Here is a 24,507-nt window from a genome sequence, read left to right on the forward strand (position 1 = left end):
AGCAGACACACAAAGAGTCTTCAAAGTGCAAACAGGTATCTTCCATTTTCATACAGAATACTTTGAATCCAAACTGTCAAATATGGTATACAAAGCTATAAAATATTTCTGACATGCCTGGGGTATGTAGGAGGAAGCAGGAGAAGGCAGCAATGAGAGCTCCATTCTTTTGTCAACAATGGACAAGAGGGGCATGTGAGGAGATCTGCCTGCTCCTTGAGGAGCAGGAAGGGGACTGAGCCGGACTGGTCAGCTGCCTTATTGCCAAGGCAGCATGGCGGCCACCAATGCCTCTCATGGCCCTGGATGCCCCATGTGCAGTCAAGATCCTTTCTGGCAGCCACACAACTTTTAGTGCCTATATTACAATACTAGTTGGTGAGAATGAAGAGAAGTCTAACTCGCTGGCTTTGCTTTGGAGAGAGGTCTGTATCAAAAGGGCCTTTGTGCTACTTCAAAAGTATTTATTTCTTACATTTCTACAGGACAGATGAGGAAGAATAAACCATGTTAATCTCTACCCACCCTACCATATCCGAGGCCTGTGTGGATTCTAGAGATAATGAGGTAACAAAATTGTGAACAAAAAACCCATGCAACATGTGATGGTCTCAAGACTAAGTTTCCTGCTTGGCCACCTAATGCTATGAAGCTCGCTAGGGGTGTCCTGACCAGGTTACTATCATGTTAACTGATTGCACAGGGTGGTTGTGTGGCTGACACATCAGACTTAGCTCCCTGAAGAAATGATGGGATACATATGTCACAAATGCTTTATAAACACCAGTTTTATATTCTTCTTCTTCTTCTTCTTCTTCTTCTTCTTCTTCTTCTTCTTCTTCTTTGGTGATCACTCATAGCCAAGTAAGATTGCCTTCCATAAACCGTGTTTATGGAAATTTTATAATATAAGTACCGTATTTTTCGCCCTATAGGACGCACTTTTTCCCCTCCAAAAATGAAGGGGAAATGTGTGTGCGTCCTATGGGGCGAATGCAGGCTTTCGGTGAAGCCTGGAGAGCGAGAGGGGTCGGTGCACACCGACCCCTCTCGCTCTCCAGGCTTCGCGGACCTCTCCGCAAGCAGCGGGAGCGCTCCTGCTGCTTGCGGAGAGTTGCCTGCATGCTGAAGCCTGCGCGCGCTGAGATCAGCGCGTCCAGGCTTCGCGGACCTCTCCGCAAGCAGCGGGAGCGCTCCCGCTGCTTGCGGAGAGTTGCCTGCATGCTGAAGCCTGCGCGCGCTGAGATCAGCGCATCCAGGCTTCGCGGACCTCTCCGCAAGCAGCGGGAGCGCTCCCGCTGCTTGCGGAGAGTTGCCTGCATGCTGAAGCCTGTGCGCGCTGAGCTCAGCGTGTCCAGGCTTCGCGGACCTCTCAGCAAGCAGCGGGAGCCAGCGCTGGGCTCCCACGGCTTGCAGAGAGCTGCCTGTTTGGGGGCTGGGGTCGGGGGAAGCTCGGGCGGGCCTCCCCTGGGGGGGAAATAATTTTTCCCCCTTTATTTCCCCCCCAAAAAACTAGGTGCGCCTTATGGGACGGTGCATCCTATAGGGTGAAAAATACGGTACTACTAAAGCACATTTCATAAAGACCTCTTGCAATCTCGCTTGTCTACTGTATCCCTCTTTTTCTGAAGACAAAAGATGCCCTGAGGACTAAACTGTACTCTAACACACACACATACACACCCTCAGCTGGGTATCAAAAGGAATTGCTAGTTGCAATATCATCACCACAAAATAAAATCTTACCTGTCCAACTAAGTCCCAGGTGATCGGCCACTATTGCCATCCTTATATCTGTCCGTTCACATGGACTCTGTGGACCTGTGATTTATAATTTATTGATTAAAAAGGTGCTGTGAAATAATTCTTAGCACTAACAGCATTTTAATACATTGTACTATGTTAACTGGTGCTCAGAGCAATTGCTAAAATGACTGAGTGCCCTAAAACCTACAATAAATAAATATATTTTTGTCACAGATTTGAAAAAAAATGCCACCTTTAGAAGGCCGAGTGTCAAACTACATGATGTTAATTGTGTAAATGAAACCAAACATGCCAACAATCTATCTACTCAACTGTTCAACAGTGCTTTAACTACTGGTGGGGTGGTGGAAAATAGTCCACCAGTACTTAAAGAAAAAAAAAATGTTTTCTCTGTTTGACAAAATGAGGGGTGTGTTTTTTTTGCTGTCACAAAATGAAGTCTTCTAAGACCTAAACTATTACATGAATGTATTTAGCATGCTTCACTAGCTGTCTATAGTATAGGCTTCACTTAAAGGAAGAAAGAAGAGTATAAAAGACAGCACATACAGATGACAATGACAGAATGAGAACTACAGTAAGTCACTTCACAGGCAATCACAACAGTTCATGCACTAGGATCAACAAGTTGAAAGTTTTACAAACTAGGCTTGATCTCCACGAGGTGAGCCACGAGAGCTCCAGAAACCTGACTCCCTCCATTCTCACCAGTCCTCTTACTCCTCCTCCTCTCACTGTCGGACTTTTCAATCTTTGATTTTAAAGATGCTGCCTCTGTTCTCATATCTCTAGCGGGCTTCGATGTAATGGAAGGCTGGAAAACTTGAGTGGCTTCGGACAGGGACGTGTTTCTTGACGTACTGTCTTCTTCTTCATCGTCATCGGACACCTCTGACTGCAACTTTTTGTCTTCATCAGACAGGCGGTCCACAAGCTTTAAAGCCTCTCCACTAATTCCCTTAAAATATTCAATAGAATGTTTACATACCTCCCTAAGCTGACTCTGCTTTACTTTAACTGTTGCTGCTGCAGCGGTGGTGGTGGTAGAGGTGCTGGTGGTAGATCTTACCTTTAATGGTAATTTAGAAGGAAGCGGTTTGGCTTTGCTTCTCTCTAGCTGCTCTTGGTTTTGAACTGCTGGTGTCTTTCTAGCTATGGCTAAGTTGTGCCTTTGTGTATTTTTTACAGGAATCTTAGACCTTACTTCTACATGTGGGAAAGAGCTGTTTTGTTTCCTTTTGTCAAGTTTACTATCCTGTCTGACTTTACTCACTCTGCAGGCTTGGCTACTGCTATGTGGGATAGCTTCTTTTGCTGAGGTAGCCTTTATGGGAAGTTTTGATCTCGCTCTATTCCCTACTGGCTCTGATGACTTCTGCTGTTCTCCGTGTACTTTTGGTTTACAGTGTCCTTGTGTTGCACCTGTATCATTTCCTGAAGTGTTTTTCAATTGAGTAGCTTTCTGTGTGGGACACTTAGGCTCAAAATGTTCATTTAGCACTACTTTACAGGTAACGCTATCGTTAGGTAAAACGGATGGGTCCAAATTGTTGTTGTTATTAAAATTATCTTTTTGGAAATCATGCTTTTCTGCTTCCCTACCACTTGACTGGCTTGCAACCTCCTCTATGGCTTCATATTCTAACCCCTGAATACCTGGCGTCACAGCCTCTAGCTTATCTGTCACTTCTCCAGAGACATCTTTCTTCAGCGTCATGGCGGAAGCAGAAATTCCCATTTTAATAGGTGTGCGCAATTTGGGATCAACTTTAGAAGCATTAACAGTGGTCGATGGTTTCTCCAGGGAGTTACTACTGGGTGTTGCTTCCGTACAATCTCCACTGGCCTGGGTGATGAGCTTACATTCAACTGTTGGTGTTTCTACTTCTCCCTCTACGTTTTTTCCTACAGCTTTGTCCCCTGACTGCAGCTGTGTGATGGCAGTGACTTTATTTTTATCCCCTTCCCCCTTGTCCCCTGACTTCCCTTCAGAAGTATGCTCACCAATCTGAAAAAATTGGAGTCTTTCTTCAACAAAATCCCTCTTGCTCATGTCAATTGCGCCACTGCGAGTCATCTCAAACATCTTCCCTTCGTGAAACGGGAAGGGATTGGGCTCACTAGTTGGTGTACTTTCATCAGTTGGAGTTCTGGCTGGAGTCGTATCAGGGGTTGTCGCTTGAGATCTGTCTTCTACAGCAAGGCCAAAAGGCTTAGCCTCGTCATCCCTCGATTTGGACTCAAACACTTCATCATCACCACGGTTATTGGACCAAGGGTCAAAATCTAGGCTTTTAGTAGCTACTGTCTTAAAAGGGGTTGCAAACTCTTCATCTACTTTGTAACTGAAATATGAATCAGGAAACACAGTCCTGTCAGGGTGCCTGCCTTCCAAAGTGAAAAACTGTGCCCCTGATTTTTGTTCAGTCTTATCGGCACTTTTTTCAGCTGCTGGACATTTTGATAAAAGTTTGTTTTCTTCAGTACCAACTTTTTCTTCCTCCTCAATAACCTCCAGCTTACTTTGGCTAAAACACCGATCAGTCTGTTTCAAAATGCCTTCTGTAGCCCATATGTCTTTTTTGATTTCCACTGCTGGGCCTGCAAGTTTGGAATCACTCTCGGTTAAGCCATCATCTTCATCTTGTAGATCATACCCATCAAGAGAGTCAATTTCAGTTGCATCTGTATCATGGGAAAATTCTGCCGTGGTTGCTATGGAACACTCAGTGACAGACTGGTCATTGTTCCCATTTTGCGCAATATCATTCTGGGGAGAATCAAGGCTAAGATCAAAATCATTAGGTTTCCCATTCTCTCTTTTCGCAGGCAATTTATGCTTGGAGCCTTCCTTCTGGCCATCTTCAACGTCATTCAATTTAAACATGTATCTTTTAATGGGAACAGGCTGATACAGGGATTCATCATCGCTGGAGTCACTAAGATCTTCTCCTGGTGGCCCAGGAGAAGGTGGCTGTACTCTTATGAGTGGTTCAGCCAGCTGACATTTGTCATGTTCATCCCGTAGGTTTACTTCTATCATCTCCATTTCACTCTCAGAGGAGTGGCGCTGCTTTTCTGATTCTGTCTGATCGGCATCTAGCGGAGGAGGAGGAGGGAACTCAATGTACGCAACCCGGTTCCCTTTGGGCCTTTTATTAGAATCTCTGTCTAAGCTACTGGGCAGCACTCTGTCAATTTTTGGTGGCTCAACAATGGCCTGTTTTACAGAGGTTGACTTAGCCTCTGCTTCCTCTTCAGACTCCTCAGAAACCTCAGGGATAGGACTGGGTTTGCCTGGTATATAAGCAATTAGTGAATCAGGCGTTTTAGATGTAAACTCGTAACTCACTTCCTCTGAGCTAGGAGTTTCAGGTGTTAATGGACTTTTCCCAGAACTATCTATAAAGGACACCTGCTCTAATGTGTCATCTTCTGGACTGCCTTGTGGAGAAGGAAGCTGTTTCTGCTGCCTTGTGGTGTAAAAGCCCCCCCTTGTCTCTTGTACCGTCTTACTTTCCTGACTTACAATTTTTTTAATATTTCCTTGTTGCACCTCCCTTTCATATTGCCTCCCTACTTGAACAAAACTGACATAAACAGGTAAGGTTTTTATCTCTTTTGTTCCCTCAGCTGTTGCTAAAGGGGCTGATTTTGCCAAGTTATCACTATGAATAGAGTCAAAGTCCCTTGAGGGAGACTCCTTTCCTGGGCTATTTTCTAAAGAATCAGGTGATTTACTAAGGGATAGCTCAGCATCCTCCATAGGAGGACTTAATTTGATGTGCTTACTGCTAAACTGACAAAATTCTGAATACTTATTTTTAACATGCTCTGTATAATCAAAATTCCTCTCAGTTTTTTCCTTTGCCACACTAGCATGGGACACTTTAGCTGACAGTTCATGTGCTGCATGTTTTAGCTGTTCATGAACTCCATCGGGAATGCTAGCTGATAACATTCGTTTTTCTTCTGAAATTCTGACTGGAATGTGGGATGCAGTCAATGGTTCTTTTTTCTTTGAGGTTTTATCCATCACTTCACTGGGGGCCTCTCCTTCTCTGACAAAATATTCTCTATAAAGGACCTTTTTGGATGGAGATTTTACAGTCACTTCCTTCACCTCCTTTGAATGGGACCCACTCGTTGATACCTTGTGCTCATGCTCTGTCACAGTGATGAATTCACTGGCTCTGCCCAGATCTTTAGTCTCAGGGTGGTCAATGTGATTGTCTTTTACTGCATCCTGAACAAGCACATGGGACAGTTTTTCTTTTTGTGTGTTATGGGCAAATGTTCCAGGGCTTTCCCATGTCCTATAGACCTTTTTATCCCAATGCCCCTTGGCTGATGCAGTATCTGAGCTCGTACTGTACGCCAAACCTTTCAGCTTCTGCTCTGCAAAGCCTTCTGGAACATTCTTACTTGGCATTTCATTTCTGTGTCTGAGTACATCTGAAGCAGCAGCATCTTCCATCACTTTGCCTTTACCCTGGGCACCATCTTTTAATTTGCTAGCAGGAGATTCCCTCTGTAATGTTATACTCCCATCTGCAAGGTCTACCTCTTTTGCATGCTTTTCTCTTGCATAAAACTGATAGACTGGGAGCTTGCTCTCTTGCATTTTTTTCACTGGGATTTTAGATTGAGTGTCCTGCTTCTTATCATCATGATGTAGGTCCTTATTCTTTGAGCCTATGCTCTGTTCAAACTTCAGCCTAATAGAACTGAGTTTGGATTGCTTCAGCTGGAATCCGGTTGGCGAAGCCTCGGGTGTCCTACTCTTCTGAGCTGTTCCTTTCTGCTCCATCAGCTGCTTACAGTCCTCGGTCTGTTGTGTAAGGGCCCTTCTCTCGGGACTGCTAGGCAAACTAGCTGCTTTTCTTTCGTCAGCTTTTGGGAAGCTCTTCCCACAATGGCCAAAGGGTCCTCCTCTAGTCCAGTCATCCTTTGAACTCTGCACCTCAGAAATCGTCACCTTTTCGGGGCTGCTGCTGGTTGAACTATGGCCAGAGTGTGCTTCTTTCCCATTCCTTTTCTGCTGCTTTTTCTCTGGAGATTGCAGTTCATCATTCAGTTTCTCTGTTTTGTCCCGGAAGAACTGTGATACTTCTGTCAGTTTTTCTTCTGCCTCCTTAACAGTCCTGTCCACCCTGTCTTCATACATCAACTTTTCTCTACCTCTGTCTAATCTGTTCTCAGTAAAGCGCATCCACATTGCGTGCTTTGGGCTACTAACATCTCCGGTATAATGTAACACTGTCACTTTATCATAATGATCATCTTTAGACATTTTACCTACACCATTTTCTGATATATCTTTAGAGATTTTGGTGAGGATTTCTTTTGGGGGGGCTGTGGCTATTTTTTCTCTGCATCGTTTATCATGCCCCTGAAAGTCTGAGCTAAGGGGTAGAACATGGTCAGTAACTGACTCCTCAGTATCAGAGTGAGACACATCTAGCTTTTCTGAGAGCAGCATTTTCTCAGCAAACCTGTAAGACTCCCCTCTTAGTTCTGACAACTCATCGTCATGGTACTCTACTGAGTGCTGACTCAGAAGCTTCAGTGTTTTGTACGAGTCATCAGACATAAGTTGGGCAGAACTAGGGCGACTGTCTTCTTCCTGAGACACGGGAGTATTTACTCTAGAAGACTCCAGATAAGAAGGTAGGGACTCTTCTGCTGTCAGTTCTTCTTCTTCTTGCTGACCTTGTTCATCTGAACAAGGAGGAGCATCATGTTTTTCCAAATCACCTCGAGGTAAGTCTTTCTGATAAACATACATTTCTTTCTCTGGGTGCTTTTTGGTTTCTCTAATAATGACTTCAGTAGGTTCAGCCTCATTACCTTTTTCGATATGGACCTCTATTATACGCTCCAGTTTGGGTTTCATTTTGCTGTCCTTCTCTGTATGTTGTGGTGAAATTTCAGTAGACTTGCTAACATCTGGTGTTACCGAAGACTTATGTTCAAACAGACCTGCCAACTCTTTGGAAGGATCGCGTCCTGACTGAAAAGCTTTCATTATATCATGAACAGACATGGTTTCTTCAATTCTTTCTGAAGAACTCTCAGTGCACGGAGGCTTATGGTAAACCATTCTGGTAGTGGTAGTTATATGAGTTTCTTCTTTTACACGGACACCTTTACCAAGAACACATTTGTGGTCTTCATCTTCATTACTGGCTTTTATTTGAAAGGCTTTCATTTTTTCTTTGATAGACCCTCCGTTTGGCCTGGGTTCCAGTTCCATAAAAGTAGGTGCCGTTTTTGTTGATGGCGGCTCTTCTGCTTGAGGTTCAGGAACTTCTTCTGATGAAGGTTCATAGCTACGGATCACGTGAACCACCTCAGTTCTTGTCTCTGTAATGACCGGAGGGATGGGTACATCATGGAAAAGCGGTTTCGGCCCTGTGCTCTCGGCGCTTTGTGGTGCTGAAGGAGTTTTCTCGCTTCTTGTTTCAAAGCCACTGTCAGACAAAGGACTTTTGTCTTGGTCATGTTGGGAAAAGTCATCAGGAGACTCCAAAATAGTATCAGTTCCAAAAAAGGAATCTGCAATTTTACACAACTCTTTTTCTGAAGTAGAAGGCCTCATGGAGGCTGGAGGCATTTTAAGTTTGTGTTCTTGCAATGCAATGGCTGGTTTTAAAACTCTCTTTTGTCTCTCTTCACCTTCTCTTTTCCCCTCTTCAAACTTGTACTTCAGACTTGCCAGAGAACTACTACCAATGTCATTCGTCAAATAATCAATGACTTTAGTCAAGTTATAATCCTTTTCAGATACAGCCTTCGCTTTAATTTGCACCTTTTCAGGAATAGTTATAGGAGGATATGTCATGCCTTGCCGTCTTGCTTCATCAATCTCATCTGCACTGAACTCTACCCATTCATCCTCAGAAGAGTGTCCTTTATCATTTTTTGATAGCTTGGTTGATGCTTTCTTTTCTAAACACACATCTTTTTTCAGTATCTCACTAACTTTTACTAAGTCCTCTTTTACTTTCTCAACAATTTTAAAAGGTTCTTCATCATCTATTCTACCCTCCTTTGTTAGTTCTGGCTGGAATTCCTTGTCCTCCATTACATCTGTCTGCAATATCGCTGTCATTCTTATTAGGTCCTCTTTCATCTCAGCCACATCTTTTAACATCTCCTGACTAGAAGATAAAGAAGATGGTACGGACAACTTAAGAGCAGAGGGTGCTAAAAACAAGGATGATTTTATAGGAGATGAGGTTCGGTTAAAGTGAGGCTGTGTGCGTGTCTCTGTAGTCAATGTTTTAATAGGCGATAGCAACGCAGCTGCCGATTTGGTAAGGGAAGATGACTCTGGGAGCTTCTTTAGTGCTGGTTCAGACAAAACATTGACTACAGAATATACTGGGACTGTGATAGTTGATGAAGTTACTGACGAGGTAGTTGCTGATATTGACCCAAGAGATGTGTACAATACACCTGCAGGAGTAGTTCTTATTGACTGAAAGGCTGATGGAGTTGAAGACACATGCGACCTGAGTGGAGAAAATGGGGTTGCAGTAGTGGTTGGAAACATTTTCTCAACAGTATCAGTTGCTGCGTTAACAGCACAACTTGCAGAACTGGTTGCTGCAGTGATCTTGTCTTGAAATGTGGCTGTGGCTTTAGCTCCATTGATTAAATTGGCAGGGGACGGATATTTCAAAGGTGACATGGATCCGTTAACCATGGCTACCTCTGTATGCCCGACTGTGTGTTTCACAGGGGAAGTGAGGGATGAAGCCATCGTGACCTTAGATGGTGAAACAGCATCAACTGCTGACTTAGCAGGAGACACCACTGACTTTAAAGGTGAAGATAAAAGTGGTGATGCTGATGTGATGATTGACTTAAATGGCAAACTTGAAGAGTACATGTTAATGTTCGATTTGGGGGATGCTGGAGGCGTCATGGTAATGGATGATCTCTCCAAAAGAGACCCAGCTGTAGTCACTGGAGATGTCCGAGAGGGGAATGCGGATGCCAGCCCTTTCAAACTAGTGGCTTCTGTTACTGTGGGTGCTCTGACGAAAGAACCAGAAGAGACTTGGATATTATATGGAGGCTGTGAGACCACGGTTTTTATTGGAGAGGAGATTGTCCGAAATGATCTAATTGGAGAAGCTACATCGCTAACAGATTTAATTGAAGACGTAGTGGAGGCTCCTAATGTGGATTTGATTGGTGAAGCAGAAGAAACGGACCATATTGATTTTAATGGAGAAGCTGTTGGAGTGTTAGAGGAAGAGCTTGATAGAGAAGTGAAGCCTGATTTGGAATGCCCAGGCACAGTAATTGGTGCTGTTGTCCAAGACTGATACGGTCTTGCTGAAAAGAATGGCTTGTATGAATAGGTAGCAGGTAGGGATCTTGTTGCTCCTGCACTTCGTTCAACTGTTTCTTAAATTGTTAAACCAAAATAATCAAACGTAAAAATCAACAAAAATGATTGAAAAACAGAGAGACCAGAGAAGAAAATTGGTCAGTAAACGTTGTAATATTACAAAAAAAGCAAGTACAACTGTTTGTATGAATTAGAATGAAGTAGGTAAAATCAACAGCTAAACAGGTAGGGAAAAATAGGAATGAGTCACATAATTATGGATGATCCAAAATTAAAAAAAGAAAGAAAGAAACCAACATGAAATGAAAGACAGGAAAGCACAAGGCAACCGAGTCTGCAAACAATGAAAGAACAGAAAACACATAGAAGGAAGTCCATTATGGTCCAAAGTAATAGCCACAACCAAAAATTCTTCTCTTACTTCCTATTGACTTTCTGATGTGCTAAAGTTAAGATATTAAGTATCTCAGCTCCATTTTGCCTGTTATCAGTATGTCTTTGCTTTGTGCAAGTATCAAAATTGTCCTCTGGAAAATTTCTATCATTATATCCTTTGCAGTTTCATTAATACATTTTATATTTACTGTATAGCAGTTTCGTTAACACAAAACGGTGTAAACTTGTGCAAATGACATTGAGTAGCTAAAGTCTGCTTTGAAAACCACTCCGAACTATTTCATGCAGAACCCAAAATACCTTTAAGGTGACAGGCAATTGATGTGCAAACTGTGAAGCAACGGGAATAAAGTCAAAACTTTCTCTCTCTCCCATGCACATTTTGTATATGCTTCACTCTCACAAAGCCAATAAGAGCAAGACCTTTTCTGACTCAAGGATTAAAAGAACCAAAAAGGGGGAAAAAAGCTTTTTGCATTTGTTGGCTTTTTCATGCGATATTCCTTTTACTTGGTAAAACTTAAAAGATAAAAAGCTTCACATGAAATGACTTTAAGAAGCATTTGTCATACATAAAAAATGGGAAATACGATTAATGAAAAAACGTGAGCAAGCAAAGCAACCAAACTTTAAATTTTATTCATGCATGGTTTATCATGTCAAAAACAAGCACATGGAATAAAACAGTTTGCATGGTGTACTATGCAAGATAGACAAATGTTCAAAAATCTTTCCACAGGAGGCATTTAAAAAGAAGAGTACACTTTTTCTACAAGGTGTAGTGTCTTGGTACCTTTTGAAGACAGTTTTCCTAGCAGTTCAAGGAAAGCAAGCTCAACCTTCCCTATCACAAAATTAACAGGGGGCTTCCAAAGAGAGGGACTTTTCTGTGGTAGCACCATGGTTACCATATTGCACCCCTGCCAGTCAGAGTCATCTGATGTTGTCTTCACTGTCTTCAGGTGCCAGTTGAGTCCATCTTGTCTGCCCATAGAAAGTGTCAATACTAATGGAAATTGTTAGAATATTGGCTGCTGGTCTTAATGTGCTGTTTACATTTTTGAAGATTTTATTATTATTATTATTATCTGTTTTATAATGTGTTTTTATAATGTGGAACTTGCAAGCTGCCTGGAGACTATTTTCAAAAAAAGATGGGATATATATTTAAAAATAGCTAAGTAAATACTTAACTGGGAATGTCAACTCTAGGAAGCTGTAATTTGAGATTAACATCACCAGTGTCTCTTAATATAGTAATGACTTTCAGCACTCCAGTCTTTTAAGTTACTAGTGGTGGCCTTCTCAGAGGAATAGCGGAAGGATTTTCCTTCTCTATCTTCAAAGCCAGCTGCATGTTAAAGCAGCTCCAGGCAGGGTGTATTGAGGCAGCTCTTCCCCCAACACACACACACACACACACACACTTGTTTGCTTTCCCAGCTGTGGGCTTCCTTTGATGGCAGTAGCTGGCTACATCTGAAAAACCAAATGCCATTTAATTTTCCTAGATCCCCTGGAGTGACACTACATTGGACGCTTGAGAGCACTGGGGAATGCACAATGGCAGGTGCCTTCCCAGCCACTGCCAGCAGGCAAGCCACCAGCTGGGGAACTTGGCAGACGCAGGTGAGGCCCTGGAGCTGCTTAAAGATGCTGGGCACTTCAAAGTGTCTTCAGCTAATGCCTTTACACCAACAGCCAGTTGTGCAGTTTTTCTTCCCTCAACCCTTCCTGTAAGGGACTCCATGCAAATGGGTGTCATTATGGAGAAGCTGGCTCACATAGTCTTTGAAGTAAAGAGGGGAGGCAAGGGGAGCGGCACTTGCCTGCTCCTCTGATTTGCAAGGGCCACCACTGGTAATGTTATGACCCATGGCAGAGTTCTTTTGTCACGAATGCTTAAATGGTAAAACACAGAAGCACATTAAGGTACAATCTCTTCACTAGGAACTAGCATGGAAACAAAAATACCTTCTCAGCGCAGCTTCGTCTGACATTACTCTGATATTATTTCAAACAAACTTTTGTCAGTTTTTTTTTAAGGCAAACAATAATTATGTTCAAAATAATCAACTGGTTCTATCCAGTAAAGAGTAAGCATTGGTAGACCAGCTTCTCTAAGAGCTGTCCATTGTACAGTGGAAAATTATGTATACATTTTTCTACTGTACAGTGAGTAGTAGTTTGAAAATTTTGTACATTGGTGCTACTTTATTTGTATTTACATTTACAACACACACATGCTAACTCTGGATCAACATGACAAGTTAAAAACCTACCTGTCGGGATGGTGGCTGATGGAAAACATGCTGAGTCCCAGTCAGGATCATATTCCCTATTTGCTCCCAAAGTTGCTATTTACTGCAGACAACATCTTTGCAGGTAAACAGCCACCAAGGGACAATTCTGAGAAGAAAAATCAATACTGGGCCCTGATTCTGACTGAGGTTCCACCCAGCTGTTTTTCCTTTAAAATAAAGATTCAGCACATTTTTAAAAATGCATTTCTAATGTATAGTTTGGCTCTCTGCTACAGCCATGTTAGTGCCCATCTACTAACAAGCCAGGTTCAAGGTCCTTGGATGAATTTACAAAGCCCTGAACAACTTAGGTGCAGGGTTCCTCAGGGACCACACAACTTGATCGCTGAAATCATCTGCAGGAATGTTGCTGGACATTCCCTAAATGTGTGAGGCTCATTTGGGGGGGGGGGAATGCAACAAACAAACAAACAAACAAACAAACAAACATATAAAGAACATTTTAAAAACAGCTCATCTGTTTGGTAGTGCAAACTACTACAGTGAACAGTGAACTCTTAAGTGTGTAATTCTCTTCTACATTCTCTTCAAAAGTGTTTTTGATCTGTGTTTTGCTGGTCAATATGTTACTAACTCCATAAAACTTACTATGATTTAACCACCTCATCTTTTTAAAGGTAGAATAGCCTGTCTTCTTTTGCTATAGAAGTACTGATTAGTGAGTTCACCCTAATGATCCTTTTAGTCCATGGATATTTCAAGAGACAAACTATGGTTTATTAGCCTGAATTTCCCAAGTTATCTGCACTCCAAAGGGTTCTTGGATAAATGGAGACTTTTGCTTGTTAAATCAGGCATTTTCCAATGACACCAAAACATGACATTTATAGAAAAAATGTCTCTTCTTGTGAAAGATCAGTTTACAGCATTAGTAGGTTTGTTAAGAAACTCACTCATTCCAGGCTCAGTCAGATAGCTGTAGCGCTTACGTAAAGCAAGGGACACAAAGTTCTGTCGCCGGTCCGTTTTCTCGGTCTGTAACAAAGCATACTTCTGTTTGGTACCTTTAACATAAAGTTGCTGCTGTCTAGAGCAGGTTTCTTTCTTTTAATTAATGAATTAACATTCCACTTTTCAAAATATTGTCCAAAGTGGCAGACAGAATATACCAATAATTCTTGTTCGTTTTTGTTTAAATGGGAAGATAACACACACATACCCTTACATATTTTTAGATCTTCAGGAGAACTAATTGTACCTTGGAGAAGAATATTTGCAACTAAAGTGTGCTATGAACTTATATGGAGAGTGGAGCAGTGACTTGCACTTCTTCAGCATAGCATTTTAGCCTATCACCCTATAAAGCAGATCAGTCTCAAAGACAGGGCAACCAATGCGCTTAAATAGCTGAGAATGGATTTCACCCCATTTCTTCCACAGCAAAGTCATGCCATGAAAGTGAATGAGTATATTTTTGTCACACTTCCCCTACACACACTCCCCTTTCTACGAAGGCCTCATTCATTCATATATAAACTGCTTTGAGGTTTTTATTTATAATCAAGTGGTATAATTTTAAGAATGAAATAATAAAGTAAGCTAAGTTCAAGTTACAGCCCAATCCACTTCTATGTTTTTAAAGTTATCCCTGCTCACAGACTCAAATTCCAACCTGCCCCCCAATCCCTTATTTCTACCAAGCCTGCACCTGAAATTACATTTTACCAACATTCAAGTCTTGTAACTATGAGATGTGTGTTGTCTTTGAAGAATAGATTTACAAAGTTCTCATTTCATTGCTAAAGCTTCTTGAGCTTATTTGGAGAGAACAAACATCTTGAGGCCTAATCAGGTGCTATCCAAATCTAGGATTCAACCTCTTGGAGCAGGCTTTGGGCACACCCATTTACTCCCTTCTCACAGACTGAAGGGCATGAGGGTTCATGTTTTGTATGATCATGGGATCTACCTGACCTTATAAGACAAGTGAGCTCTGCCTCACAGGCTCAGAGATCCTTTGTTAGAACAAACATAGGATCTCCCATTCACTAGCTGTTGTCTGTTCACATTGAGGGAAGCTGGGGAAGGCTGTGGGATGCAGCATGAGCCCAAGGCCTGCTCCTAATATCACCCCAGGTGGAATCCTGGAAAGAAAGAAAAAACAGTACTCTAACAGGCCTTGTGTCGTGAAAGAGATCTATCCATTCTTAAAGTGAAAGACACAGATTTTAAAGACACATGGTATTAAGATGAATGTTGGCAAAATGTAACACCAAAAACATTGTTAGTAATTTCGAGAACAGGTAAAACATGGCCAGATATCACACACCTGTTTCTTTAAGGAACCTTTGTGAGTTGCTAAGCCTTAATTTTTGTATTACAAAGCACCATCATTGTAAATCCCCCATATCATATAGCTAGCATTTTAGTAATCATTTTTGGCACACACAAGGCTACAGTTAGACATGTAGAATATCACTACAGCTGTAACTTAGGCCAGCCAAATAAGTTCTTCAAAAATCAATTTGTTGCAAAAGCACATATATCACAATGTACACCTACTTTAAAGGAACTACATAAAGGACAAAGATAAATAAATGAAAAGAGGAATGGACTGGGATTTTTATAAATATGCACAAATGCAGGGATGCAGATTAGAAAGCAGGTTACAATCACTAACAGATTACAACTTGCTTCAAAAATCTCTATACGGGTTGTAGATCTATTTTTAGTAAAGTTTCTAGATGCTAATAGTGGGGTGTTTTTAAAGATATATATTTAGTTTGGTAAGAAAATAGGACAAGTCAAAAAGTACTTTTGGGTTTTTTGTTTAGACGACCAATCCCCATGGGCTGTTATAATATCTAAAGATGCTGTCCTGCTAAGCTCAATCACATTTTAAGGTCCTATTGATTTCAGTGGGAGAACAGAACACAAGCTTAACTTCCCCCCACTGAGATTAGTGCTTAACCTTGCCTGAATCATGCTTTCATCTTCCTTTACACCGTGTCTCCCAGTGAACAAGAGAGTCATAAATTTCACAGAGACAACAGTCAGAAACCATGAATCCCATGGTGCTGATCCATCTGCTTCCTCCAAGGGAGCAAGTGGCTTGCAGCTTCCAGTCAGGAGCCATTCTTCTAAAGGTAATTATTGCAGGACCACTAGGCCTGGGATACCCGAGCAAAGGATTTGCTGGGTCTCAGTTGCCTATTGGGTATTGGGAGGAGGGATGGACAGGCAAGGCAGTGTGGTTAGCTGTATTAAAGAGGATTAAAAATACTGTCTAGCTGGAACTAAGGAAGTGGAAGGAAAATAGCTTCTCTGCTGCTCCTCACCTAGATGAATAGCAATGGGTATAATCAAGGGATCTCCTTCAAAACCTCATGCGTGCATCCAGTGTTCTGTTTCTCTCTGGGTGTACAAGCTATTCCCACAAAGAGGAGAGGGCAGAATGTTGGGGTCTCTGTGTGAAGCAAGCATGCAGGAGCTCCCCATGATTGATAAAAGGTGCTTTGCTGTGTGCAAAGCAGAAGACATAGTATATCTAAGTCTAGTGAAGAGTGAGGACAGAGGGACAGAGGCTAGGTTCATATTGTTCCAAGCACATGTTATTGGCTTCATTTATTTGGTTTAGTAAATCTTTTTTGTGATACCATATATCTTTAATGGATAAGAATTCTGATTATAATAAAAAGTAAAATAAAAGACAGTGTTTATATTACCTCATCATCTTGATCTGACTCTGTTTCCTTTTGGTCCCAAGATGCATTGCAGAGACAAGGAATATTATAATGGACAGCAGGGAAAAGAATATCAGGATATGAAAAGGACCAAGTAAGGGAGCACAAAAAATGCAAGCTAATTTATAAAAGGCAAAACAAACCCAAAATGTCAACAGAATATAAATTAACAAACAAAACTTTACATCAAATGCAAATCAACACATGACATTACTAAAAGCATAAAGTATATGAACTGTAAGCTGAAGCATGAATTGTAAACGGAGGACCCGGTAATCAAAAATTGCAGAAACGCAGCACCACAGTAACAAGTCTCAAAAAGCTTTCTGCATACATGAAAACATTAAGACATAAAACAGGCTTAATCAGATTGCAAAGCATTCGCATTACTAGTGGTTCATTACAATCAGCAAAAAGAAAAAAAGAAAGAAATTAAACTAGCCTTAGTGATCGTACCTTTTTGTGTGCTGGCAAGGTGATATTCAAATTGCAAACAGCTGTTTGCGGCAGACCCTTTGTAGTCTTTGGTTCTTTCAGAAATGATAAGCGACCACAAGGTTCTTGGCTGGTGTCTCTAATCTATATATATATAAAATGTTCACACACTGGTTTGAAATGTTTACAGTCCTTTGGGTTCCATTAAATATAATTTAGCTATTAGCTCTAATTTAAAAACAAAACACGCAAAGAAACCCCAAAATCTAAGTTCCTTGAACCATACAATGGGAAGGCACCTGATAATTATCAAATCAAATGCCTTGTGCTGAAACAGGATCTCCAAACATTAATTCTCATCTGTCCTACACATTAATCCTCCACATTATTTCTACCACAGGGTGTTACAAACACAAAGCTAAAGCAATTACAAGGTGTCTGCATTATTCCAAGGACAGTTTAATAAGACTAATAAGAAGCTGGCCAAAGTTTGAGATTGCATTTAATTATCTAAAGCATTTATAGCCATCCTGCCTTTCCATCATAATAAGACCGGTGACTTAAAATTTTTAAAAAGAAAACTTCTGCAATAAAATCCAGTAAAACCACAAAGTCAAACTGAGCCAATTGATAGTAGCAAAAAGGAAATATATTAAATTAAATAAAAACATAAATAATTGACAGCCCAGACATGCAATATCTTATTCAATTGCCAACTAATTGCCAAGTGGTAATACGGACCTTTCCCTGGTCACCACCTAATTAAGCTTCATGGGTGGGGGTGGTAAGATCATAATTATGGATGATCATAATTATGTGAAAAGGTGGCATATGAACAAACTAAATCCATCCATCCATCAATATGGAAGAAAGTGGTCTTTCTGGCAACCTAGACTTAAGGCCAGAAAGAAAAAACCTCCCATTTTTGTCTAGAAACAAATTAAAGTGCTTAAACTAAATCAACAAGGCAACAACACAAGCCACTTGGTGGCTGCATTTTCTCCTGTTTTGGAGATGGCATTCTGAAGGTATAATGTGAACACTGGCAACCTGGCTAACATGGTAACTTTTTTGCACATGGATGTTGTGGTTATTTAAATGCTTCTTTTAAAGAACTGCCAACTTGTACCTCCAACCATTTAAGGGGCTTTACAAACACATTTAAAATCCTAACAAAATCACAACTCAGAAGTAAAATTAAAATGCAGTTGAGTAGCAGTCCATAAAATATATATTTTTGTAAAGAAGCAGATTGGCCTTTTAAACTTCGCTTAATAAGTGGTACAAAGCTTTCTAAATACTAGCAAGGAGGTAAACCGAAGCCCATCATCTTGAAGTTCATCCCAGAGCCCTGGAGCTCCTTTCTGCTAGCAACCTAATTTCCTCAGTGTACCTTAAGCAGGCCTCAAACCTGCCATTCCCAATTGGTGGGATGGGGGCTCACATCTCGTGGTAGCAATATGCCGTTGCACAGGTGAAGTGGATGGCGCACCTTTTCCAAACACCACAGACAAACAGAGGCTTTGAAAAACACACACAAACACACAAGGTTTGTCATCACGCAGGAACAGTTTTCTCATTGTGACTGCTCCAGTGCGGTTTTACTTTTACCTTGATAGAAAATGGCAGTCTATTTTCTTTGAAAGCATAAAAATTAAATACAAGCTGCTGTCCTCCTTTTGTCAAAGGGGCTAGATTCCCGTAGCAATCCACATAAATAGGCTTTCCTTCCAAAACCTGTTGGGTCAACAATAAATCTGTTAGATATATTTCTGTGCCGAACTATTGCAATAAACAGTAAGCATCCCAACTGTTAAATTACTATTTAAACCCACAGTTAAAGTTGCCTTTCAACATGGCTTCACTGCAGTATTTTCAATAGGAAGAGATGTGTGGTATGTTCTTTGGTGTGGGGGGAAGGTCACAGTCAAGACTACAGCTATTTATTTCTAAACTGACCCTTCAACAGCCAGCTGGCAATTTTAGCTATGCAAAGCTCAGTTCTTTACTTCTTTTTTCTTTCTCTCTCCCCCCCCCCCCAGCTGATAAAAGGACTCATGGACAATGTGAAAGTAAGTTCACACATTCCACTACTTGTCCGTCATGCCTAGGTCTACCAGGAAGAAAGGGGGTAAGCAATGCCCCGGTTCTGGAAGACATCAGCTGAATTACACTAGCATCTTACTCCATTCAAATTAAATAAATCATTTTTAACAGATAGATTCATGTATTGGAAGCATTTGTTTAGCAAGACTGGGCATATTATATCCATCCTTAGGCATCTATGCTCAAGCTTATTGGACTCAGGTGTAGAAAAATTAAACTGACGACAGTCATTGTTTTGATGTCTCTTGATACTTTACCGACAATGCAATCTTGAATTTGTTTAGAGACGCAGGAAATTTGTAACTGTCTTGACAGCTGTAATAGACTGCTTTTAAAGTGCCTGAAATATCTGAATTGGCCAAGCTAACTGATAAACACAGTGATGTTTACTGTATTGACAGGTTTATAGACACAATTTATTCTTTATTAGAATATGAACTGTAACTTTTAGAAAGAAATATATTTTAAAAGCACCCACAAAGCCTGTAGATATATAATAGGCCTTTACTGTTGAATGATGGTATACCTCAATATCTTTACTTCTTGCAACTTCTTCAAAGTTTTCTTGCTGCTCCAAAGTTTTGTCGACTTTATCATCTGTCATGCAGAAGCAGCGCAGATTGGATTCCACCGCATCATTCATTTTGGCAAAAATGACAAACTTGGCCATGTAGGGAACACATATTAATTCCCTATAAAGCTGCGTGGCCAACCCGACAGTTTCGTGAACTTGATGGCAGTCTGCTAGCCAAAATCTGGGTGCACATACATAGATGTAAAGACCAATCAGTCCATCTTCATACAATGGTGATTTCCCACCATAACTTTACTGTGGTTTGAACTACCTCTCCAGCTAACAGAACCAAGTCACATTTCACATTCCTGGGTTTTCTAACTTACTTTTTATTATATATACTTATAAATTATTTCTGGCAAAACTTGGAGGTGGCTGATCTGAGAACTGTCAGACAAAAAGCATGTTATAGACAGGTTCAATACAATATTTATAACTTTTTCTGGTCTGCTCATAATGTGCTGTGTTGGTTTTCTGTAATCTAGGAAAAGGGAAATCTCCACTGCTGACGGCTGTGGTGCACACCTTGGAGGCCATATCTGCCACCTCCTTGGCAAACAAGCATTTCTGCACATTGGTGACGTGTGTGGAAAAAACATATCTCAGTGAGCAGAAGGAACTGAATGTTGTGGAAACTGCTCCTCTGTATAATATCTAGATATCAATATTGGAAGAATGGCGGATTACTAAGGCACTGGTGCCACTCTGTTAAAAACAACAAGATTTGATTAGGAACACCAAAATCTGAGGAGAAATTCAGATGGGAGGATTTTTTTTTTTTTTGTAAACATCCCTAGTTATGAATCTGTTTTTGCTCCTCTCCTCTCCCATCAGTCAAAAAAGTCCTGCTATTGAGCTAGTTATTCTAGTGTGTATCACTCAAGTTATTCTGATCTTCATAATACAACCTGTAAGCCTTAATAAAGTATAATTATTTGTGTTTCATTTGCTTTTACTGTACCTGGCTGAAACGTTGGTTGTGAAAGAGACACAATCATTTACAAAAGTCAGTGGAGTGGTTCCTGTGATGTCTTCCCACTGAGCTGGTGAAGTACCTCCTAGGAAATAAAAGATGAAGTCACACTTGTTTAAAGGGATCTGAATTTTTACATAGATCTGAAATAGTGCTTTAGGTTTGCACTTTATCTTAGTTTTATTTGTACCTAATAATTGGTGTGGGAAGTTTCTGAAACACCCATATAATGTGGTGATCACATGGAATGGATTCCTTTCCAGAGGGAAGGACATGAAAGGTCTGTAATATTTAAGGTGGGCAATATAGTGCTTGGATTGCAGAAGGGCAGGGCAGAACTGGGGAGAGCTGGTCCTCACCTCTGCAGGATTGCAGAGGGATGGGCAACCAGTGGCGCTAGGTCAACACCGCAACCCTTGTGTCTAATTACAAAAGCTCCCTGCAAAACCGTCAATTCTGGACTTTGGCCAAAGCCATCTGTCTCCACCCCAGCAGTCCCCTGGACAAGAAGGGGGGCAGTTAAGGAGAGAGAAAGGGGTGTTGGGTGTGTGTGTGTGGAGAAAAGGCGGCATGACAAAAAGAGGGGAAGGTGGTGACCCCACACACTGCTGGCTTGGGCTGATTCCATATGCGATATGCAGTACCAAGGAGATGCTCCTGGGGGAAATGCAACTCTTGAGAGAGAGGAAGAGGAAAAGTTTGCCCAATTTAGAAAATATATGTTGAATAAATGGGGATTCCCTTCCTTATGCCTTTGCCTAACCTGTTATGCTACACAGTAGCCGAAGGCTGGGTGTCGTGTCTCCTTTGTATCCATTGGTTATCCCTTCCCCTGATGGGGGTGGCACAGGAATTGTCATGGTGATTGGCTTATGGAATTTTCTTCTTCTTGGTTCCACAGTGACAATGGGGCTGAATGTTGCTTTGTTACCAAGGATTTTCTTGACTGTTTCATCTGGAACTGGTTGAGCCTATTTTCAATATAGGAAAAAGAGATTCTAAAGTCATGGGATATAAGATTCTCAAACATGCAATTTATAGTTACAGGTAGGTAGCCATGTTGGTCTGCCATAATCGAAACAAAATAAAAAAATCCCTTCCAGTAGTACCATACTTTACCTAGATGTTATTCTTCTGTAAAATTTCTGTTGCTGGTATACACCATAAATGCTACACAAATCTAGGATTTTAGGGTAAAATTCCATTACAGAGTTCTGTAAAATTCAACAAGTCCCAAACTTCGGGTTGTATTCAACTTTTACTCAGCGAAGACCTATTGAATTAATGAACCTAAATTTGTTACAGCCATTGTTTTCAATAGGTCTACTCAAAGTTAGCTGAATACAACCCCTTTCTTCTTCTTTTTGGTATTCTTATCAATTTCAACAATGTCATCTGGTTCACTGAAAAGGGGGACCTAACTAAAATCCAACAACTGCAAAGTGAAAATATCTGCTGTATGTAGGTGGATTTGTGTCAAAATCTGGATTTCATCCAGAGTGCCACTGTTCCCTGCTTAGCAGATGCTTATACTACAGGTCTGAATAAGGTTCATTGGGATGACCAAATGCTAAGGTGGGCAGGATAGGTAAGCTTTTAACAAGTTGCACAGAAGTGGGCATTTTGGCAACTACAGTTTGCCATGCAGGAGGGAGAAGAGCTGCTCCTTTTATTAACAGGCCAGATTGGACAGTACACCTCTTAGGAAGTGGTGTACTGTGTCGAGGCGAGCATGTGGGCAGGTCCTCTGCTCACTGTCCCACCTCTGCCATTCGCACATGCTGCCTACACAAGTAAGGTTCAATGCATGGAGGTAAGAAATGTGGTTGATTTCCTCATTATATCAGGAATTGTCTGTGTGTGTATGTATGTTGAACTATAGGCATATAGACAGCATTTGCATAATCTATCCTTGAGTATACATGAAGGAATGGTGGGCAGGCTGAAACTGCAGGCACTCATTTCCCTCAACCTGTTAGGCCAGATCTAGGGAGGTACATCATCTGATCCAGCCCCATTAAACCTGGTTTTCAAAAATGCAAAGAAAGGCTCATCTTATTACCTGCAGGCCCACTCGTATCCGCTTAGTTAATGCTCCTTCAGGGAAGGAAGCCTGGACTCGAGGCACAGTTGTGCTGCTCAGAATGCCACCCTCTGGACCAATCTGGTTGCTTTCTTGCTTGATTCGTGAAACCACAGCAAAGTACTGAGGAAAGTCCTTCGTGACAATTCTGCAGATACGCTTCTTCTCAAGTTCCTCTGCGCTGTCCAATTCTATGCAAGGGAAAATCAGAAATGTTTATAAATATTTATAAATATTACTGCTCAGGTATTGTGAGTGGGCTTTTAAAGAGAGTTTCAGCCTTGTCCAGGAAAGTCTTTGGGTTGCTTTGAATACTAACGCATATGCTGTCCTCAATGTAATGTTTTCTGGAAGAACCTCTTCCTGTTCCATTTCAAGGCTGAAAAAAATCTGTAACGGCAAGCTAGACTTAACATCAGTTTTGTTGGATTTGAATACCCAGCCTGAATAGGAATTTGGTGTAACTCAGTAATGCACAGACTGCACTGTGAATACTGATTGGACCACATGAAAGATACTATTTTTTTACTCTTATTTACCCCTTTCTGGTTCAATATGGCTATTTCATTTTGATCTGATAAAGGGCTAAGTAATCACCTTTAAAATCAACCTCATGACAGAAAGGTGTATTAATGAAAGGAACAAAACGTGAATCTGCATCCAACCTTTTTTTGTTTGGGGTTTTGGTTTATTGGGAGATGAAAAGTATCTCATAACTCAGTTGGGTAGATTAGCTCATGGTGGTCTGAACTGAGGAAATACCAGATGAATATAAAAAATATTATTTATGCATTTAATAAATGAATATCTCACCATTCAATGTGCAACATTTCTGGGTTATATGTTCCACTTTTAAAGGCTGGTTCCATTTTTACACGTCTACAAATTACGTTTTGGTTCTAATATCTAGCTTTGCCAGTAGATGGTGCTGCTTTCATTCCGTCATAATTATTCCGTCATAAAAGGGAAAAGATACACTGAATGGATGGTTTAATTTATCTCACCACTGAGTTAGATAACAAATAAGTCATAATATACCCTGACCACTCCTATAAGTCAACCAAGATGGCATCACTTAGGTATGCTGCTTCCATGCCATACCACATAGGGCTGATTCTTCAAACATTTGTCAGTTTCTCTGCCTTTCCTACACTCACAATTACATGGAGGAAGCAATGTCTGACTTAGCATGTTCCTGCTTACTGCCACGGGCAGCAATTCAGGTGAACACAAATTTTCCAACTGAATACTTGTGAACATTTTCTAACCCTGGCATAAACAGAAATAGCAGCAAGAGGGGAAATAATGGATATTCAAACAAAAACTAGAAGTTAGAGAAATTATGCAGTGGTACCTACAGTAATAGTTTTTTAATAATAATAATAATAATAATAATAATAATAAATTTTTATTTATACCCTGCCCTCCCCAGCCAAGACCGGGCTCAGGGCGGCTAACAACCAATAATAAAAACAAGTTGATAAAAATACAATTTAAAAGATTAAGATACAACATTAAAACAATTAGGGTGCAATCTCTTCATAGGAGGAGAAAGGAAAAGGAAAGAGGGGGAGGGAATCAAACTGATTCTGAGCCAAAGGCCAGGTGGAACAACTCTGTCTTACAGGCCCTGCGGAAAGAGATCAGATCAGATCTCAAGAGACAGAGCATTCCACAGGCCGGGGCCAGTGTTGAGAAGGCCCTGGCTCTGGTTGAGGCTAATCTAACTTCCTTAGGGCTCGGGACCTCTAGGGTGTTGCTATATGTGGACCTTAAGGTCCTCCGTGAGGCATACCAGGAG

At 41.1% G+C, this 24,507-nt stretch overlaps 1 protein-coding gene and 2 long non-coding RNA genes across 17 annotated transcripts in view; 2 read left to right on the forward strand and 1 right to left on the reverse strand.

The window, feature by feature from the left end:
* Nucleotides 1–24,507, forward strand: part of LOC128413871 (uncharacterized) — a 61,694-nt gene that overhangs the window by 23,397 nt on the left and 13,790 nt on the right. The window contains exon 3 of one of the 2 annotated variants that reach the window (XR_008330499.1): nt 486–520. The exons of the other annotated variant lie outside the window; for it this stretch is intronic. This is a non-coding gene — a long non-coding RNA (uncharacterized LOC128413871). Of the gene's footprint in view, nt 1–485; nt 521–24,507 lie in introns of those variants that run through there. 2 annotated transcript variants of the gene reach the window in all.
* ANK3 (ankyrin 3) overlaps nt 1–24,507 on the reverse strand; it is a 383,552-nt gene that overhangs the window by 15,719 nt on the left and 343,326 nt on the right. For 6 of the 14 annotated variants that reach the window (XM_053388311.1, XM_053388310.1, XM_053388308.1 and 3 more), the window contains 10 exons: nt 22,686–22,897; nt 21,387–21,594; nt 20,612–20,708; nt 19,603–19,831; nt 18,582–18,707; nt 16,992–17,114; nt 16,518–16,544; nt 13,746–13,827; nt 2,476–10,188; nt 1,747–1,821 (listed from right to left, as the gene is read on the reverse strand). In XM_053388311.1, coding sequence (XP_053244286.1) covers nt 1,747–1,821; nt 2,476–10,188; nt 13,746–13,827; nt 16,518–16,544; nt 16,992–17,114; nt 18,582–18,707; nt 19,603–19,831; nt 20,612–20,708; nt 21,387–21,594; nt 22,686–22,897 — 8,892 coding nt within the window. The remainder of the gene's footprint in view (nt 1–1,746; nt 1,822–2,475; nt 10,189–13,745; nt 13,828–16,517; nt 16,545–16,991; nt 17,115–18,581; nt 18,708–19,602; nt 19,832–20,611; nt 20,709–21,386; nt 21,595–22,685; nt 22,898–24,507) is intronic. The other 8 variants (XM_053388318.1, XM_053388319.1, XM_053388320.1 and 5 more) reach the window with 3 other exon arrangements.
* LOC128413872 (uncharacterized) lies at nt 14,480–19,192 on the forward strand. The gene is made up of 2 exons (XR_008330501.1): nt 14,480–16,629; nt 19,023–19,192. It is a non-coding gene; the product is annotated as an uncharacterized LOC128413872 (long non-coding RNA).

This window comes from Podarcis raffonei, chromosome 5 (genome assembly GCF_027172205.1).
Source record: "Podarcis raffonei isolate rPodRaf1 chromosome 5, rPodRaf1.pri, whole genome shotgun sequence".
Taxonomy (NCBI): Eukaryota; Metazoa; Chordata; class Lepidosauria; order Squamata; family Lacertidae; genus Podarcis; species Podarcis raffonei.